The 21,359-nt window shown below is 43.0% G+C and overlaps 1 protein-coding gene and 1 long non-coding RNA gene across 8 annotated transcripts in view; one reads left to right on the plus strand and one right to left on the minus strand.

The window, feature by feature from the left end:
• The window catches only part of CCBE1 (collagen and calcium binding EGF domains 1), a 241,474-nt gene extending 236,747 nt beyond the window's left edge, over positions 1 to 4,727 (plus strand). For 4 of the 5 annotated variants that reach the window (XM_082352993.1, XM_082352995.1, XM_082352994.1 and 1 more), the window contains one exon: positions 513 to 4,727. In XM_082352993.1, coding sequence (XP_082209119.1) covers positions 513 to 746 — 234 coding nt within the window. In that variant the 3' untranslated portion in view covers positions 747 to 4,727. The remainder of the gene's footprint in view (positions 1 to 512) is intronic. The other variant, XR_014233834.1, reaches the window with a different exon arrangement.
• Positions 4,728 to 13,533: 8,806 nt separating this feature from the next.
• Positions 13,534 to 21,359, minus strand: part of LOC309610315 — a 61,935-nt gene continuing 54,109 nt past the window's right edge. For all 3 annotated transcript variants that reach the window (XR_014233841.1, XR_014233842.1, XR_014233843.1), the window contains exon 4: positions 13,534 to 13,793. This is a non-coding gene — a long non-coding RNA (uncharacterized lncRNA). The remainder of the gene's footprint in view (positions 13,794 to 21,359) is intronic.

The raw sequence follows: 21,359 nt of genomic DNA on the forward strand, positions 1-21,359 counted from the left end.
TACATGCATGAACTCATTAAACCCTCACTTGTGAAACCCTACAGAGTTAGGACTACTATTATCCCCGTTTTATGGATGGGAAACAGAAACGCAAATCAATTAAGTAACTTGCCCAGGGCAACACGGCTAGTAAGTGGCAGAGCTGAGGTTCAAACGCAACAGAACCCCAGCCTCTTCACCACTACTCTCTGCCTCCGTAAGTGTCTTCCAGGGTTCTTTGGAAAGTAACCTAGGAGGGTTATGCTCATATTCTGTCATTTTACCAGATCTGATAGAGCCTAGAGCTACGGGAGGTCAGCGTGTCACCATAGCTCGTCCGGGAGCTGAAGGGATAGAAGGCAGAATACCCCAGGCTCTTACAGTCCTTGTGTTTCGTCCCTTTGCGACACAGAGTTGACTTAAGTAGCTGCCAGCAGGCAGCAGGACGGCAGACCCTGGAGCCCACGGAAGCCATCACTCGGCCAGGGGTTGGGCGTGCGGCGGTCTAGCTTTGACACCTCTCTCCTGCGCAGGGACCCCCTGGTTCCTTTGACTTCCTGCTGCTTATGCTGGCGGACATCCGCAACGACATCACCGAGCTGCAGGAAAAGGTGTTCGGGCACCGGACTCACTCTTCAGCAGAGGAGTTCCCGTTACCTCAGGAATTTTCCACCTCTCCAGAGACCATGGACTTCGGCTCTGGAGATGACAACCCCAAAAGAACCGAGACCAGAGACTTGGGAACCCACAGAGACTTCTATCCTTAGCACACGCCGACATCTTCACGCCAAAGGAAGAGAAGTGTTCGCCTGCGGTGAAATCATCCAAAGAACAGAACAAAACGCCACTGGAGACCTAGAAAAGATACGTTCTTTTTTTCTTTTTTTTAAACTCTTTTCCTTTCTTCTCCGTACTTCTCTTATTCCAAACACTATTTTCAGGCTAGACATACTAAAGACAAGAGGGAGGAAATGATTGATTTACGTGCTTCCCCTGGAGAATCTGCAGTGGAATTTTTCTTTAACTTCCTTATTTTCCAGGGACTTCTGATTTCTGAATTAGGTACTCTCACAGTGTCTTAAAATTTGGCAGACTATCAAAAAGGGGGAAATGGCAAGGTGAGTTCTAAGAAAATGTGAGTTTACTTATTAAAAATAATAGATATGTGTCCAAAATAGACTATTACGCCTCAGTGTCAAAATTAAATCAAATTAAATTAATTAAGTCAAATTAAATCAAAATTTTCAGTGAAAAGGGGGAGATGACAATGTATATTTATCTTGGTGGATAATTCTTTTTCCTTGTCAATCTAACAGAGTTAAAATATTCTGTCCTCTTATCCAACCTTGTTTCCTAATTTTGATTAAAGAAAGGAGAGAAGGAGTGGAGATTAGAAAAGATGGAGAAAAATTACAGTCCCATATTGACTGTCCTATAAGCTGCCACATATTAACACTCAGATGTGACAGTTAAGGGTTCATACCACGCTTATCTATAACTATCCTATTTGAAGAAGAAAATTACTGTAGCTGTAGGAATAAATTCTATTTTCAAGACAAAAAGTAAGTGAATGCAGTGCCCTGGTTCACATTAGAACAGCGGGCTCCCGGTTTGCCAGGACATTTTAAAGCTATCTGATCGAATGAGTGAGCTTGCTTAGTAAACCATAGATTATTTGTTAAATAAAGGTAACCGACCCTTAGGGAGAGGTGCCGAATTCCCTGGCTGTGACCGGGTGCCCGCCAGGTGCCATTAGGCTGTGATCCAGGTTGAATCGGTGTAACAGTGGCGCTCAGGCTGGAAGGAGGCTGCCGGCTCGGGTTGTTGGCCATGGGGCAGGAGAACCTTGGGCAGGGGACCTGCTGCGTCACAGAGGCAGGTAAATTTGCTGTCTGTGGGAATTAGAAGCCCTCGTCAGGGGCCAGCCAAGCTTGCCAGCGTGTTGAGACTAACACATAATTGAAAGATCTCTTGGATGGGGGAGGGGAAAAACAACAGTCTTCCTCGTTTGCTAAAAACTTCCTCCCCGTTTTTCCTTAATTTTCCATAATTTAGTCCAAGTTCCAGTTCTTGCAGGTCTTCTTGATTTCCCTTCCTCGGCAAACACAGGAAGCAGCTAGAAAAGTATATTCCCAAACCTCCCCTGGAGTCAGTGTTTGCTCTTACACTTCTGGGTCCCAGAAGGACACACATTCCGGAAAAGGCTTTCTCTGGAACCACAGGAGCACCAGTGCTCAAGGGAGGGGCACGAGCATCTGCTACTTTGTAATATTGTTGGGGAACCTCTTGGTTTTAATGGGCAGCTTACAGGCTCCTTCAGGTTCACTTTGTTATTTGACACCCAGAATGATGTTTCATCGACCTGTTCAGGAGACCTTTGCCCTTATATTGAGCTTCACAAAGGACCACTGTTACAACTTTTCTTTGCTCATGTTCCCATTTCCCACCCTGCAGTGTCCCCATGACTTTCTGGGCAGTTTGTGTTTAATTTTCTTTTTCCATCTCCTTTTAGCCTACATCATTTCGCTCTCCTGGGAGAGCTTGTTTAAAGACAACCACTGCGGGTGTTTATATTGCCACTTTTCAGTCTTTCTTCAGAATGATAGGAAGGGCTTGTGTTTGCAAATCTCAAGTGACACCAGCCATCCTTCTCTCATCCCCATCCTGTTAGAAACACAGGGCTCCAGTCAGCCAGCCGGAGGCTGAGTTTTTCACCAACACTTGACTCCGCTGTTTCTTACTCACGCAAAGTCCCCGGTGACTGTCCACCAAAATGTTACAGCTGAAAGCAAACGCATCCTCGGTGCTCCTTTTCTAGGATCTTTCCTGCCCCCCTTCAGCCTCTCCGGAATCTAATCTTCACAGCAGAAGCCCTCGCCAGCCACGGGTTCGCAGCGATGAACTGAGCAGATGTTGATTCCCATCTGGTATATATATTTAACGTTTGCCTGCTTGTGGAACGCAGTATTTAAAGTGTGTGGATGGACGAATGCTAAAAAAAAAAAATCATGCACAGGCTCTATGAGAAATGATGAGGTTCATCTTTGATTTTTTTTTTAATGAAGAATTTCAGTACCTTTTTAACAATGAACTGTACGTAGAAATAGAATTTTCTTCTCTGTTGTTGAGTACTCATAAAATGCAACGAAATTGCATGTTTAGCCAGAGGCTAGGGTAATATATTAACAGAATGAATGGATGCTGGTAATATCTGGGATTTGTGAGACGATTCTGGATAAGATTTTCTAACAAAACGCACAGTAATGTGTATTTTATCATCTCAATCTGCTGGATCAGGTCAACTTATAAAATAATTATTTATCCTCAGATTTTCAAAACTTGGACTACTACTGTAGGACTAAATATGTACTCTGTATGCCCAAATTATATTTTTCAAAGGTAAGACATAATAAGGCATTGTTATTCCTAATGTGTCTTTTAGCTATGGATGGAAAACCAAAGCTTCACTGTCTAAACAGGACTTCTGCTTAGAACCTAATGGAAAAGGCTTTTGGGGGTAGGGAGCATAAAATTTGCTAGTTTTGGCAATCCACTTCATGTGTCAGGGGGAAGAAAGGTCTTTGTACACTCCTCAATTCTTTCCCAGAAATGCTGACTTCAATTTTTTGCACCCTGATAACCAGAACTTAGAATAGGACTTCAGAGATTGCTTCTGTTTCGGAAAGCAATGGGCATAAAACTCTCCTGTTCAAAATAGTGCAAGGAGGGGATACATTTTAGTTTAAGAAAATCCTCCTCCCTTTCCAATTCCACAGGGAGAAATTATCAGCTTTATGATGCCAAAGCCTATGGGGATACAAAGGGAATGCTGTCTTGTCTCTCCTTCTGTATTAATTCTAACACCTGCCACAGAATGAAGTGGTCAGCTAAAGTCATTTCTACCGTATAAACTCAGGCAAGTGTGTTCCTAGCCAAACAGGTAAATAACAAAGGCACATTGGCATCCAGGGGTCGGGGGTTTGTTACTCCACCAGATACCAGGTGAAGGGCCCCCTGGTTCTGGCCATGCTCCCTTTCTAGGGTTCATACTACTGTCGGCCTCGTGAGGCCTGCTGCCAGTTGTGCAGGGGGAGGATATTCTTCGTGAGTAGGCGCCAGGCATCTCCTTGGGGTGACAGCAAATCCCTCCTCATACTTCGAGTGTCCCTCGCCCTCTCCCCACTCCAGCCTGTCACAGAGCAGCCTCACTGTATCACCTTAACGTCTTTCAGATAACCTTTCCTGAAAAGGAAATTTATTTGCAGGAATCCAGGCCAAACAACTAGAAGAACAGAGCCATGTAAAGTTATTAATAATGAGTTCAGGAAATAGATGAAATTATTCCTGGCACCATCAGCATGTATGTTTCACAACAAATCAAAAAATAATTTTCCATTTGAGGAAAAAACACAAACATGACCGTAATTGTTAACGCATAAAACCTTGGACTTCACATGCTCCTGCAACAAATATTACTGCTTTAGGGATATCATAGAAAAAAGACCCTTTTACACATCCCCCAGGGACCTCAGCGTTCTTTATGAGATCCCCAAAGCAAGCACCCGGGGGAATTCCACGTGTGTCGTGACTATTTTTATTTCCAGTGGCTAGTCATATACTTCAGTAGCTAGGTTCATTATTTATAACAGGTTCATATAACAGTTGAGCTAGTATTCAATTATGGATGTGATGCTATGAAATACTTTTGATAAGATTATATATGCCTAATAACAAAGTTATTTTTCTTATGTGGTTGTGTTGTGTTTTATCCTGATGCTCAGTCCTGAAGAAGTAGTCTGTTTATCAGATGAATACGAGGTGATGGAGAGAGATGTTTCCCTGAGGAGCCAGAATCTGCCCTCCGGGTGGGCCGCGTCCTGGGGGAGTGTGGTCCCAACGTTGGAGTCTGAGTCAAGGTCTGAGGGCCCAGCTTTCACTGAAGCTGAGTCTCAGAGGCCCATGTCCCCAGCTGGGGGGGATCCTCTGGGACCCCCGTGGTGGGGTTTTCAAACCAGAAACTCTCTGGGGATCATTGGAGATGCCTTAGGGGGAGGCTTGTGAGGGCTCCACACCCGCCGCAATTCCCACTGCACCAAGAGCAACTCAGCCTTCAATTGGATTTGGATTAGGATTCCACGTAAGTTTTCCTTTAGAAGGGAAAAAAAGTTGACGACCTAAAAAAAGAGGTTACAATAGAGTTGGGGGAGAGAAAGAAAGCCCCATGATTTGGTAGCTAAAGTTCCCTTATGTGAAGATTAAGAGGAAGGGACTTTTCATCAGTTGGGCCACACGGGAGATGGAGTTATGTAATAAAAAGGGAGGTTACTTCTAAGAGATGTACAGCACTCTTCAGCAGGGTGACTTTAGCATCCCAAAGTTAATTTGTGTTTACACATCTCACTTTCCTCTAGCAAATAGCTATCGAATGCTTGCTGCCAGCTGCACACCGCACTTTTCACAGCAGACACAGGGGAGCAAAAAGTCATAATCCCCATCCTCCTGGGGATTTGTGGCAAAACAGACATGGATCCTTCCAGGCAAAATAAATTAATTACGTAAATTTGCAATTACAAACTGTGATCAGTGCTATGAATGAAAAGTATTGCAGGAGCCAGTACGAGCTCGTGCCAGTAGGAACCGCCCCTCAGTCCCGTGCCCTTCTTCCCAAAGTCACACACACACAGCACCCAATAGCATTCATGCCAGACCCCCACGAGACCGCTAGCCCTGGCAGAGAAAAGCTTCACGAATCCTCTGGATGAAACAGCAGCCGATGGAAATCTACAAGACCCCCTTCATGTATGATATTTCCAGGCTTCTTAATTGAAAAAGGAGCTTACTGAACAAAAAGCTGGGTGATTGCCTCTGGATGTCCCATTTGTGCGGTTGGCTGGTAACCTCATGTGCTCCGGTCTTGATTCCCAGCACAGTTTGAGGCTTGTTTCCTCCCAACCAGGACACTGAAGTTTTGAAAAAGCTGGCTGTGCTTTTGGACCGCCCCCAGCTCGTGTGCAGACTCTCACCACCTGCTCACATCTAGATACAAGGTTACCCGGTGGCCAAGTGGGAACCTGCACTCAGCTGCTGGGGGCTCCACACAAAAAAGGTGACTCAGTGAGGGGCTCTGGGGACGGCTGCAGGTGAGTTGCAGGGTTCTGGGGAACTGATAGAGATGTGAGGAAGAGGGGTGTGTCCATTTCCTGGGGCTGCTGCAGCAAAGTACCACAACTGGGGACTTAAACAAGAGAAATATGTTTTCTTGCAGTTCTGGAAGCTGGAAGTCCAGTGGGTGTCAGCAGGGTGGGTAACCTACTGGAGGCCCTGAGGGAAAGCCATCCCATGCCTCTCTCCGAGAGTTTCTGGTGGTTGCTGGCAATCCTGGATGCTACGTGCCTCTGACATCACACGCCACTCTCCCTCCGTGTCTCTGTGTCCCTGTGCCTTCACATGGCATCCTCCTTTCCGTGTGTTCTGTGTCTCTGTTTTCTCTTCTTATAAAGACACTACTTACTGGATGAGGACCTACCCTAATCCATTATGACCTCATCTCAATTTAATTATATCTGCAAAGACCCTATTTCCACAAAGATCACATTGAGAGGTACTAGGTAGACATGAATTTTAGGAGGACACTATTCAACCCAGTACAAGAAGAAAATGTTCTCCCTAGCCATTGACTCTTGTCACCTGGCTTATTTCCTTTAATAGCATTTTTTCCAATCTGAAATTCTTACTGGCTCCCTTCATTCAAGGCAAGTTTATTGAGGGCCAGGGATAGAGCAGTGATAGTACAAAGTGCCTGCTGTCATGGAGTTTGCCTCTTGGTCCAGGAAGACAAACAGATCTATGTTTTAGGGCTCTCCAGAGAAACAGAACCAGTAGGATATATGTATGTGGGTGGATGGATGGATGGATATAGATGTGTGTGTATGTATGTACACACACAGAAAGACTTAAGGAGTTGGCTCATGTGATTGTAGAGGCCGTCAAGCCTTAAAACTGCAGGGTAGGCTAGCATCCTGGAGCCCCGGGGAAGAGCTGATGTTGCGGTTTGACTCCAAAGGCAGACTCCTGACAGAAGTCCCTCTTCAGGGCCAGTGTTTTTCTATTAAGACCTTTGACTGATTGGATGAGGCCCACCCACATTACAGAGGGCAATCTGCTTTATGCAAAGTCTACTGATTTAAATGCTAATCTCATCTAAAAAAAATGCCTTCACAGAAACATCTAGAATCACATTTGCTCACATATCTGGATACTGATACCAAATACTGGGCCTAGCCAAGTTGACACATAAGCCATTATCATGTGTATCAGTATTAAAAAGAACTATGGGGGAAAATTAAGTAGGGTAGAGGAATAGAGTGCTGGAGGGTGGGAGTGTCTATTTTAGGTGGGATCTTCTGGAAAGACCTCACCGACAAAGGGGTGTGAGCAGAGACCTGAATGAAGGGAGAGGTGGGCCATGTGGAGATCCTGGGGGAGAATATCCACACCAGACCCTGAGGAGGACCTGCTTGGGGTGCTCAAAAAGTAGCAAGGGGTCCATGTGGCTGGAAAAGAATAAGCAAGGCGGGGGGAGGAGTGGTAGGAAATGCCTTGGAGAGGCAGCCGGAGCCCAAGTAGAGCCTTAGGACTTTGCATTTCCTTCTGGACCCATGGAGGGTCTTTGAAGGGGTAAGGGTGGAAGCAGGGGAACCCATTGGGAGACTACTGAAGCAAGTTCCTTGTTTTTTGACTGTCTCCCTCTGTGAGAACTTGCTGCTTGTCTGGTGTCTGCTTCCTTGCTAGACTAGAAACTCAGGGGGCAGGAACTTTCTATTTCTCTCTGCTGTATTCCCAGCATCTGCCACTGTGCCCAGTATATAGCAACATTTTATAGCGTATTTGATAGAATTACATATTTAGCCTTCCCCAAACCCTATAAGGTAGGTACTTTTATTATCCTTAATATATACTGAGAGGTAAAACAGCTGGCCCAGGGTCACACAGCTAAAACATTTGTAACAGAGCCGTATTTCAAAACACATTAATTCACCATCTGATTAACCCTGTAGGATACATATAACTTGGCCACCCAACCCACATTCTCCCCCGACACTGGAATCAAACATGACTTCACAGAATGGGCTTCCATGGTGCAGAAGACCAGGATCACCATTTGCTTCCACCATGCAATTTCCTAATCTATAAAGAGTTAACCTTTCTGACCTTCTGATATGAGGTGACTGGCAAATGCACACAGACTATTAACATATATTCTCGAGGTAATGAAGAAAGAATTACAAAACAATTATAGTGACTATTATGTAGTGTTGGATATGGCCCAAAGATAACTGGGAGTCAAGACTCAAAAAGAAATACAATAGATTAAATAACACATTATCTAATAGAAGGAAACATGCTATTTTTCAGGAAAGATTTTTTTTTTCTAGAAGGAATATATCAAATGAGTCTTTATCACTGACCTACATACAAAACCATTTCTTTATAAAGCTTCATGGTGATAGTGAGGGAGCCTAAGAAAGCATGTTTTCGTTCAGCTGTCTCTTCAGAGGGGTTAATTTCATGCTGCAGGTATATGTCTGATGGGTGAACTTAAGGGTAAAGCTTAGACTGCCTTGAGGATTAACCAACCAGATCATAAGATCAGCAGCTTTCACAGGACTTCCCTGGTGGCGCAGTGGTTAAGAATCCGCCTGCCAATGCAGGGGACACGGGTTCAAGCCCCGGTCCAGGAAGATCCCACATGCCACGGAGCAACTAAGCCCGTGCACCACAACTACTGAACCTGCGCTCTAGAGCCCACATGCCACAACTACTGAGGCTGCGCTCTAGAGCCCGTGCTCTACAACAAGAGAAGCCACTGCAATGAGAAGCCCGCGCACCACGACGAAGAGTAGACCCCGTTTGCCGCAACTAGAGAAAGCCTGCGCGCAGCAACAAAGACCCAATACAGCCAAAAATAAATTTTAAAAAAATTTTTAAATAAAGATCAGCAGCTTTCAAATGTTTTGACATTGACCCACTGGAAAAACACACATTTTACACACTGACCCAACACTTAACAATTATTGAAACATTTCACAAGATTTGTTCTCAAGATACGTTCTCTATATGATTGCATTGTTTTTAAAATCCTGGTCGCAAGCACTGAATTGATTTCATGACTTATTAACGAGTGGCAGCCCAGTTTGAAAACCACTTGCTTAGACCACTTGCTTCTCAAACTTTATTGTGCATATCGATCAGCGGGGGGACTTTACAAAAGTGAAGATTCTGATCCAGTGGTTATGGCGAGGGTGGGGTCTGAGATTTGCGTTCTAACAAGCTGCCAGGTGATGTCACCCCTGCAGCTCCGTGAACCACACTGTGAGTAGCAAAGACCCATCTGCAACACAGGAGTATCTGCTCTGAGCTTTAGATGGGAGCAGGAGAGAATCCGATTAATTTAGGCCTCGGACCAGAGTCAGGAATGCACATAAGGTTATTATATCTCAATAATGTAACCCCGTGTGCCTGCTACTGTGTTAAAGAAAACATGGCTTCCTTGGGAAATGGCACATCCTAAGATACCGTCAAATAAAACTTACCTCGCCATTAACGTTTTATGAGGAATCAAGTTGAAAGCCAGCTGAAGGGGAAAGAAAATGGAGGGAGAATGGAGACCCTGGTGGGGAAACAGGAGGGTGGCAAACACAAGCTTTGTGCAGGTTGCTGTTATTTGGGAGGCTGGTTCCCAGAGATGGGAGGACAGAAATGAAGTCCACGCAGCCGGTCGACTCGGCTGAGCTGGATTCGCCTCCTGTTCCCACACGGTGTGGTGTCTTCACCAGCATCCCCAGGCAAGTCAGGGACTCCAGATTCTCGTCCGTTTCTGGCAAGGTGACAACTTATGTTTTGAATTCTAACTTCTTCAGTCTCTTTTCTGTGGCTTTTTATCCCCTTCTGTCTCTAACTTCACTGCCAACCGCCCTGGGAGTGGAAGCTGGGTGGGGAAATGATTAAGCCAGAAGGAAAGTTGTATCTATGGAGTCGTTTTGTTTTATAAATAGTTTTTATGATATATAAGGATGGAACTGTTTCCAAAGTCAAGCTTCATTGGTTTTTGTTTTGTTTTTTAACTGTAACCCATGGGTGTTCTTGGCGCTCTCTGCTTTGTCTCCCCCAGCTCCCCCAGAAACACAGTAATTAACGTGGATCTGCCCTGAGTCAGCTCGGAGACAGCTGTTGACCTTCTTACCCCCAGAATTCTGGAGATAATGCACAGCATCTTGCTAGTCTGCCATCACACCATGTAATTGAAAGACCACGTCATGTAGAATACGCCTCCCCTGTACCAACAGGATCATTTATTTACAATTCAGTGAAAGTCTCAGCCCAAACCAGCAAAACCATCTATATGATTGTAGAGAGCCATATGCGGGTAGTTTGCCTTCTGACAAAAATCTGGAGAGGAGAAAGGTGCCACAAATTGAATTAGGCTCCGATTGTTCAGAAAGGAAATAACAGCTGGAAAACATTTCAAACAGAGATCCCTTCGAAGAGCTTTCCAAGGACAGCCGCCAAGTACATTTTTCTTTCCAGGCTCATTCTATGTGCTGTTGGCTGCTGCGGTCCATGCCACCAGCCAGACTGACACACGCTTTATATATAAATATTCACACCGTGTGGGATGAGAGCCTTTGGATTGACAGGATTTGATTTGGGTGTTCCAACTAAATGAAAGTGGCCTCAGGGAATGGGCTTTCCCAGCTATAGGGGCGTCCTTCTGCCAAGGATCAAATCCATGGTCAGTGTAAGAGAGCACCTTCTCTGAGCAAGGCTCTGTTGAGTTATCAACACTCACTTTGTTGCGCCTGGGTCTTCCTCTGCTTGGTTTTCTGATTACTGGACTTGAAGTTCCACTTGGTGGCCTGTCCATGGTCAGAGGGGACTGAAGGGCTGCAGCTGTGCTCCTTCCCGACACCCGCTTTGCAGAGAGGTACGTGGGCATCCCTCCCTCGGGCAGTTCAGTCTCACTCTTGCCTTTTACTTGATTCCCAAAGTCTCCGGTGAGACCAGAGAATCTGGTTACTATTCTCAGGGGACAGTTGCCCTGGGTTGCCTCAGGGCTAAGGGGTGAAGGTGGATCCTGGATGCATGGTGGGGGACCTCAGAGGAGTGAAGGACCACCCTCTGGGGGAATGGGGAAGCTGCAACTGACAACCCCAAATACCAAGCCTCCTCCCTCCCCCCGCCCCCGTCCCCGCCCCCTGCCATGAGTCTGCCTCAAGTCTGAAATTCTCACCACTAATTTCCCTTCTTAGGGACCGTCCACTCAGGTTACCGCTTTCAAGAGCTGGTTTATCCATAAACCAGAAGGTACATGGAAAAGTTAGTTACCTGTCTCTATATTACGACCCAAACAGAAAACAATTTGGAGGGAATTTGTGATATATAATGAGGAGGGAAAAACAGAACTAATCTCAGAGCTAAACTCCAGTATGGCTAGTTCCAGGGAAAGAGGGAGGATTATAAGAGAATCCAAGACAGCAACCCATGAGCTTTGTTATCTCGAACACACCTCTCTTCCAGTTCAATGAATGTTCTCTCCACTTACGCATCATTGTGAGTTGGGAGGCTTCTGAGTCACTTCCATTGCTAGCTGGGTGGCCCCCGTGTCACACTAGGGGAACAGGAAGGAATGAGTTCAACCTCACTTGCAACAATTCGGATCAGGGCTGTATCCGGGTCAGAGTTGCGCCGGGGGCTTCTCCACCTCCCACTCCCTGCTGTCTTGAAAGCCTGGGTCCTTGCTTTCTCCCAGATGGAAGCTGAAGGCACTATCAGTAGGCAGTCATGCCAATCTGTTTCCTACCCTTCAGCATAAACTCTTTGAGGACAGGAATTGACCATCTTCATAGCTTCCGGGGAACCTAGAACAGTATTTGATGCACACACATTAAGAGTTCAGACAATGTTAGCAGGTATCAACTAGTTGTTAAGGATACAGTCACGAGTGGCCCCCAATTACTTCCATGCATTCAACTATTCAACAGATAATGCATCGACTGCCCTCTGTGTGCCATGCACCGTGGTGAGCGCTGGATATATAATCGATATCAAGACCAGCTCTGGTGCCTGTCTTTATGGGGTGGTGTAGTCTAGTGAATGAAATCACAGGCCTGTGTGGATACATACTGAAGCCCCATCACCTTTGTAATTTTTGTACAAAATTTTCCCAAGGATCTTTACAATTCAAAACTGGATTCTTCATTCTAGACACCACCACCTGCTCTCGCCCATTTTATAGAAGAGCAACCACACTGGCCAACAGGACAAGGCCTGTCACGTGCTTCTCCTGCTGCTTCCTCTTCCACACTAAGTGTGTGTTTACAGATGGGGTTAACAAGCTGCAAAGCCTGCTCAGGACGTGGAATTTTCCTTTTGAACCAAGGTTGTGCTTTGACCCAAAGCTGAGGTCAAAATGCACTAAGAACCCTCCCATGCAAAGTGAGCATCTTCTAACAGGCAGTAGCCGCCTCCCCACAGGCCTTGCAGCTCCTGTGCAGGACGATGCCTCCCCCTCTGCCTCCCGCACACCCCCAACTGTGGGAGAGGAGGGCTGGAGGGAGGGAAGTGTAGACAGACTTGCAGAGAGTACGGTGTTCTTGATGCCGAGTTATTCCCTACCCGTGGGGGCCAGGAGGAGAGCTTCCCATCCCTAATGTCGAGTGAAAGGGAGTTCCAAGAGGCTCACCCCTAACAATGAAGGTGCTTCTAAAATGTACGAGGGCAGCTCTTCTCTGGCTGGGCGTGTGCTGAGCTGCAGAGCTCACGGGCCTGCGCTGTTCCTGCCACTCAAGGCCCAGCACAAGCGTTCATGGGAGGGTGCTCTAGGAGGCTAGGGGTAGGATTTGCTTTCCTTTTCCATCTACACCTCCAACCACCATGGGGAAGAAGGGAGGAGTGCTTGGCATGGGTGCCCTGAAGAGAGGGGACGTACTTATGCATAGAGATGACTCACCTGCTGGTGGGAGGAGCCCCTCCCACAGAGCTTGAAGGCACCCTGGTTTCTTGTTCCTGGGAAGAAGATGGGGAAGCTCCAGCCACCCTCCGCTTGCATGTGAAGGAGCTCAGAGGTGAGAAGACGAGTGGCAGCCCAGTAGCAGTGTCCCCTCCCCACTCTGACACGTGACAGTGACCAAAGCCAGTCCTCACACCTCCTGCCTGGCTCCAACCCTCCAGGAGCTTGAATTAGTGGAGGCAGGGTGTGGAGGAACCTCAGAACCAAACCCCTGCTCCCCTCCAAGACGCCGGGCCCACAGCCCTGGCCTCCACTGGAGTTGGGGAGGAGGGAAGAGCCAAGCTTTAAGTCAAGTTCAAGTTTAAAGTGTTTTAAATGAACAGGGCTTGGTCTTAAACCCTAAAACTGATAAGAAAGTTAGAATTTGGTCAAGATGTCGTGAGAAGAGCCACAACCAAAAAAAAGGGCGGCGGGGTGGAGGGGATTCAACAAAAGTTAAAAAACACTTTCTATCCCTAATAAATTTAGACTTTTCTACAAACCAGTTACAGATGAGATGCATTTTTTTAATTAGTACTTTCAAGTTCACTTTATAGCTACTTCCTTGGGGTGCTACTTCAGCTATTGTAATTAGGCATGGAGATCACCTGTTTTTATCTTTTAAGTATGCATGGGTCCAATCACCGTCCAAAGCAAGTGCCAGAGAAACTGTAGATCTGAAAAAGTAGACAAGTTCCTTCATCTTCGTGGGATGCAGCATCCTATCGCCGTTAGCACCATCCATCAGAACTCTGGGCTCTGTTTGCTGAAGAGAGATGTCTTTGCTGTAACCATTCTGGTATTTCACAACTAACGTTGCCCGGGTGATGCATGTGAGGAAATCCAGACACAGGCAGGGATTTCTTTCGAATGCCAGGGGAAGTGAAAAATGGAAGATGTGCGTGGCAAACCCAATGTTGAGGCCATTAGGTTTCAAAACGGGAGGGACAAACACATGCACGTGTGGATTTGCCTGCAACGATTCTCAATTCTTGAACCTCGGGCCCATAGTTGAGATTATGCTGTTGGCATCAGGGATGTACAAATATCTCCGTAATTATTCTTGACTGAGTTGACTCACTTTGGGGGAAGGTGGATGGCGGGGTGGGAAGGAGAAAAGAATTATTTTCTGGCCAGGTTTATCCAATTCTCCTTTGTGAACTTGTGGAGGTCAGTCAGTGACACCATTAAAATATTTAATGTATGTTTCATGATTTTTAAAATCTTTTTTAAAAAATTACTTAGACAGCAACAGTCAGCTCTACCCACCACCAGAGCCTCCCATCAAGCCTCTTAGATAGCCTCAACCACCAGAGGGCAGACAACAGAAGCAAGAAAAACTACAATCCTGCAGCCTGTGGACCAAAAACCACAGTTACAGAAAGATAGACAAGATGAAAAGGCAGAGGGCTATGTACCAGATGAAGGAACAAGAAAAAACCCCAGAAAAACAACTAAATGAAGTGGAGATAGGCAACCTTCCAGAAAAAGAATTCAGAATAATGATAGTGAAGATGATCCAGGACCTCGGAATAAGAATGGAGGCAAAGATTGAGAAGATGCAAGAAATGATTAACAAAGACCTAGAAGAATTAAAGAACAAACAAACAGAGATGACCAATACAATAACCGAAATGAAAACTACACTAGAAGGAATCAATAGCAGAATAACTGAGGCAGAAGAACGGATAAGTGACCTGGAAGACAGAATGGTGGAATTCACTGCTGCGGAACAGACTAAAGAAAAAAGAATGAAAAGAAATGAAGACAGCCTAAGAGACCTCTGGGACAACATTAAACGCAACAACATTCGCATTATAGGGGTCCCAGAAGGAGAAGAGAGAGAGAAAGGACCAGAGAAAATATTTGAAGAGATTATAGTCGAAAACTTCCCTAACATGGGAAAGGAAATAGCCACCCAAGTCCAGGAAGCGCAGAGAGTCCCATACAGGATAAACCCAAGGAGAAACACGCCGAGACACATAGTAATCAAAGTGGCAAAAATTAAAGACAAAGAAAAATTATTGAAAGCAGCAAGGGAAAAACGACAAATAACATACAAGGGAACTCCCATAAGGTTAACAGCTGATTTCTCAGCAGAAACTCTGCAAGCCAGAAGGGAGTGGCATGATATACTTAAAGTGATGAAAGGGAAGAACCTACATTCAAGATTACTCTACCCGGCAAGGATCTCATTTAGATTTGATGGAGAAATCAAAAGCTTTATAGACAAGCAAAAGCTAACAGAATTCAGCACCACCAAACCAGCTCTACAACAAATGCTAAAGGAACTTCTCTAAGTGGGAAACACAAGAGAAGAAAAGAACCTACAAAAACAAACCCAAAACAATTAAGAAAATGGTCATAGGAACATACATATCGATAATTACCTTAAACGTGAATGCATTAAATGCCCCAACCAAAAGACATAGACTGGCTGAATGGATACAAAAACAAGACCCATATATATGCTGTCTACAAGAGACCCACTTTAGACGTAGGGACACATACAGACTGAAAGTGAGGGGATGGAAAAAGATATTCCATGCAAATGGAAATCAAAAGAAAGCTGGAGTAGCTATACTCATATCAGATAAAATAGACTTTAAAATAAAGAATGTTAAAAGAGACAAGGAAGGACACTACATAATGATGAAGGGATCAATCCAAGAAGAAGATATAACAATTATAAATATATATGCACCCAACATAGGAGCACCTCAATACATAAGGCAACTGCTAACAGCTATAAAACAGGAAATCGACAGTAACACAATAATAGTGGGGGACTTTAACACTTCACTTACACCAATGGACAGATCATCCAAAATGAAAATAAATAAGGAAACAGAAGCTTTAAATGACACAATAGACCAAATAGATTTAATTGATATTTACAAGACATTGCATCCAAAAACAGCAGATTACACTTTCTTCTCAAGTGCACACGGAACATTCTCCAGGATAGATCACATCTTGGGTCACAAATCAAGCCTCAGTAAATTTAAGAAAATTGAAATCATATCAAGCATCTTTTCTGACCACAATGCTATGAGATTAGAAATGAATTACAGGGAAAAAAACGTAAAAAAGACAAACACATGGAGGCTAAACAATACGTTACTAAATAACCAAGAGATCACTGAAGAAATCAAAGAGGAAATCAAAAAATACCTAGAGACAAATGACAATGAAAACACAATGACCCAAAACCTATGGGATGCAGCAAAAGCGGTTCTAAGAGGGAAGTTTATAGCTATACAAGCCTACCTCAAGAAACAAGAAAAATCTCAAGTAAACAATCTAACCTTACACCTAAAGAAACTAGAGAAAGAAGAACAAACAAAACCCAAAGTTAGCAGAAGGAAAGAAATCATCAAGATCAGAGCAGAAATAAAGGAAATAGAAACAAAGAAAACAATAGCAAAGATCAATAAAACTAAAAGTTGGTTCTTTGAGAAGATAAACAAAATTGATAAGCCATTAGCCAGACTCATCAAGAAAAAGAGGGAGAGGACTCAAATCAATAAAATCAGAAATGAAAAAGGAGAAGTTACAACAGGCACTGCAGAAATACAAAGCATCCTAAGAGACTACTACAAGCAACTTTATGCCAATAAAATGGACAACCTGGAAGAAATGGACAAATTCTTAGAAAGGTATAACCTTCCAAGACTGAACCAGGAAGAAACAGAAAATATGAACAGACCAATCACAAGTAATGAAATTGAAACTGTGATTAAAAATCTTCCAACAAACAAAAGTCCAGGACCAGATGGCTTCACAGGTGAATTCTATCAAACATTTAGAGAAGAGCTAACACCCATCCTTCTCAAACTCTTCCAAAAAATTGCAGAGGAAGGAACACTCCCAAACTCATTCTATGAGGCCATCATCACCCTGATACCAAAACCAGACAAAGACACTACAAAAAAAGAAAATTACAGACCAATATCACTGATGAATATAGATGGAAAAATCCTCAACAAAATACTAGCAAACAGAATCCAACAACACATTAAAAGGATCATACACCACGATCAAGTGGGATTTATCCCAGGGATGCAAGGATTCTTCAATATACACAAATCAATCAATGTGATACACCATATTAACAAATTGAAGAATAAAAACCATATGATCATCTCAATAGATGCAGAAAAAGCTTTTGACAAAATTCAACACCCATTTATGATAAAAACTCTCCAGAAAGTGGGCATAGAGGGAACCTACCTCAACATAATAAAGGCCACATATGACAAACCCACAGCAAACATCATTCTCAATGGTGAAAAACTGAAAGCATTTCCTCTAAGATCAGGAACGAGACAAGGATGTCCACTCTCACCACTATTATTCAACATAGTTTTGGAAGTCCTAGCCACGGCAATCAGAGAAGAAAAAGAAATAAAAGGAATACAAATTGGAAAGGAAGAAGTAAAACTGTCACTGTTTGCGGATGACATGATACTATACATAGAGAATCCTAAAACCGCCACCAGAAAACTGCTAGAGCTAATTAATGAATATGGTAAAGTTGCAGGGTACAAAATTAATGCACAGAAATCTCTTGCATTCCTATACACTAATGATGAAAAATCTGAAAGAGAAATTATGGAAACACTCCCATTTGCCATTGCAACAAAAAGAATAAAATACCTAGGAATAAACCTACCTAGGGAGACAAAAGACCTGTATGCAGAAAACTATAAGACACTGATGAAAGAAATTAAAGATGATACCAACAGATGGAGAGATATACCATGTTCTTGGATTGGAAGAATCAACATTGTGAAAATGAGTATACTACCCAAAGCAATCTACAGATTCAGTGCAATCCCTATCAAATTACCAATGGCATTTTTTACGGAGCTAGAACAAATCATCTTAAAATTTGTATGGAGACACAAAAGACCCCGAATAGCCAAAGCAGTCTTGAGGCAAAAAAATGGAGCTGGAGGAATCAAGACTCCCAGACTTCAGACTATACTACAAAGCTACAGTAATCAAGACAATATGGTACTGGCACAAAAACAGAAACATAGATCAATGGAACAAGATAGAAAGCCCAGAGATTAACCCACGCACCTATGGTCAACTAATCTATGACAAAGGAGGCAAAGATATACAATGGAGAAAAGACAGTCTCTTCAATAAGTGGTGCTGGGAAAACTGGACAGCTACATGTAAAAGAATGAAATTAGAACACTCCCTAACACCATACACAAAAATAAACTCAAAATGGATTAGAGACCTAAATATAAGACTGGACACTATAAAACTCTTAGAGGAAAACATAGGAAGAACACTCTTTGACATAAATCACAGCAAGATCTTTTTTGATCCACCTCCTAGAGTAATGGAAATAAAAACAAAAATAAACAAGTGGGACCTAATGAAACTTCAAAGCTTTTGCACAGCAAAGGAAACCATAAACAAGACAAAAAGACAACCCTCAGAATGGGAGAAAATATTTGCAAATGAATCAACGGACAAAGGATTAATCTCCAAAATATATAAACAGCTCATTCAGCTCAATATCAAAGAAACAAACACCCCAATCCAAAAATGGGCAGAAGACCTAAATAGACATTTCTCCAAAGAAGACATACAGACGGCCACGAAGCACATGAAAAGATGCTCAACATCACTAATTATTAGAGAAATGCAAATCAAAACTACAATGAGGTATCACCTCACTCCTGTTAGAATGGGCATCATCAGAAAATCTACAAACAACAAATGCTGGAGAGGGTGTGGAGAAAAGGGAACCCTCTTGCACTGTTGGTGGGAATGTAAATTGATACAGCCACTATGGAGAACAATATGGAGGTTCCTTAAAAAACTAAAAATAGAATTACCATATGACCCAGCAATCCCACTACTGGGCATATACCCAGAGAAAACCACAATTCAAAAAGACACATGCACCCGAATGTTCATTGCAGCACTATTTACAATAGCCAGGTCATGGAAGCAACCTAAATGCCCATCAACAGACGAATGGATAAAGAAGTTGTGGTACATATATACAATGGAATATTACTCAGCCATAAAAAGGAACGAAATTGAGTCATTTGTTGAGATGTGGATGGATCTAGAGACTGTCATACAGAGTGAAGTAAGTCAGAAAGAGAAAAACAAATATCATATATTAATGCATGTATGTGGAACCTAGAAAAATGGTACAGATGAGCCAGTTTGCAGGGCAGAAGTTGAGACACAGATGTAGAGAATGGACATATGGACACCAAGGGGGGAAAACTGCGGTGAGGTGGGGATGGTGGTGTGCTGAATTGGGCGATTGGGATTGACATGTATACACTGATGTGTATAAAATTGATGCCTAATAAGAACCTGCAGTATAAAAAAACAAACAAAACAACTAATACTAAACTTTCATTGGGTTATTTGTATGGAAATATGTTAATATAAATGTTTCAGACATTACATGAAATTTCTAAAAATCTTATATTTGTATTTGTATGGAAATATGTATGGAAATATGTTAATATAAATGTTTCAGACATTGCATGAAATTTCTAAAAATCTTATATGTTCTGGTATAATGTTATAAGTAATAATCCTAGTTATTACTTTAAAATGTATATCTCAGAAATAACTAATTTTCTTGTCAACTGCATTATTATGAACTTTCATCAAATCTTTAACCGTGGTCATTTTTAAGTCTTTTGTCATTTACAGATAGTTCTGGGTGTACTCTGATGATTTTGCAAATATTTTCCTACAAAAGGGTTTCATCTTCAAGAAATTCATGGAAAAGACTCTGACAAGTACAGATTTCTGGTAACTGACTGTACTGCTGAACTGAATGAATAAGCATTTTCAGAACTCTAATGAAAAACTGATGAACTCATAAAAGTGCTAACAAAAGATCAAGATGAAAAAAAAATTAATTACATGGGACTGAGTGAACTGATGAGGATGAGTATAATTTTTGTGACTTTCTGTCTGAATTTAAAAAAAAAAAAATCCCACAAGGACTCAGAGGCAAAGAATATACAAATCAATTTTCACTGCAAAGTAAAGGAGCTGTTACAGTGGAGGATTACTGGACTGAATATCAATATTATGACATAGTATGAGTGTGTTTCATGTTTGGTAATTGCAATCATTGTTGCTTTTGTTGTGGTCATCCATGTACAATGCTTGGTGTCAGTCTATTTATCTCTTGTAAAAATAAAATACAGTGTGTGTGTGTGAAAAAAAAATTACTTAAAATATTATGATGTCTGTTATATGATAGCTGTAAATAATCCCATGGGGTGGAGAGACTATAGATAAAAGAAGCTTGTCCGTGGGTTGATAATTGTGAAAGCTGAGTGGTGGGTACATAGGTGTTCATTATAATATACCCTCTACTTTTGTATGTTTGAAAATAAAAAAATGTCTGTAATAAAACGTCTTTCAAAATTGCATGAAGATTTAATAGCTTAAAAAAAAATCATTTGCTGGTTATCCAATGGAAGCATTATCTAGCCTAAGGCAGAGCTCTCAGTCCAGTGCCCACCTGAGCTGCAGGTGCCTGTCACTTGAGGGGAAGCTCTGAGCCTTTCTAGAAGGGTCCCCACTTTACAGAATTGGCTCTGTCCTGGAGAAATCAGAGCCATACACTTGGCGTGAAAAGAAATCCCATCTCTCTGTTTTTTACTCTTTGTTTTTCTTCCTTACATAATGAGCCCAATATCTATGGAAGAAGCGGAGTTGTACACCCTACACTGCCACTTCTGGGCAATGTTTTTCCTCTAAAAATTTCCAGTGGACTCATCTATTTATTTGGGGATTTGTCACAGTCATTTCTTGACCATCCCCATGGCCAGAGGCAAAAACTCTAGGACTAGGTTTGGGCCCGAATGCAAAGAATTTTTCAAGCCTCAATAAGCTCAAAAGTCTTTACAGGGAATTCGCTTCAGGCTTCTTTCCACACCACCAGGCCCCACAAATTTTCCCAGCTTCTCTCCACTACCTTTGGCCCCGGACAAAAGAGACATGGGTAGAGTGGGACTCTGGGTCTCATGGGAAAAGATTCCAAAGATTTTCCTTTTTTTTCCTGTCTAATTGGTCAATTTAGTAAATTCTAATTCTAAATGAGTTGGAAACTTTGATTTTCTGTAAACAAATACAGCACCTGCCATGGTGGAAGGGCATCTCTGCTGTTGATGGTTACCCAGCAATTCTTCCTCTTTCTCGTAACAAAATCTGTCTTTCCCTTGGAGAACCCATTGATATGGCTGGGGTATGGCTGACCGCACTTTTCCCACAGAGGTGGACACACATATAATCCCTGCTACCAGGCAGTGCTTAGAACGCA

Source organism: Balaenoptera borealis (assembly GCF_965194805.1).
Source record: "Balaenoptera borealis genome assembly, chromosome: 14".
Lineage (NCBI taxonomy): Eukaryota > Metazoa > Chordata > Mammalia > Artiodactyla > Balaenopteridae > Balaenoptera > Balaenoptera borealis.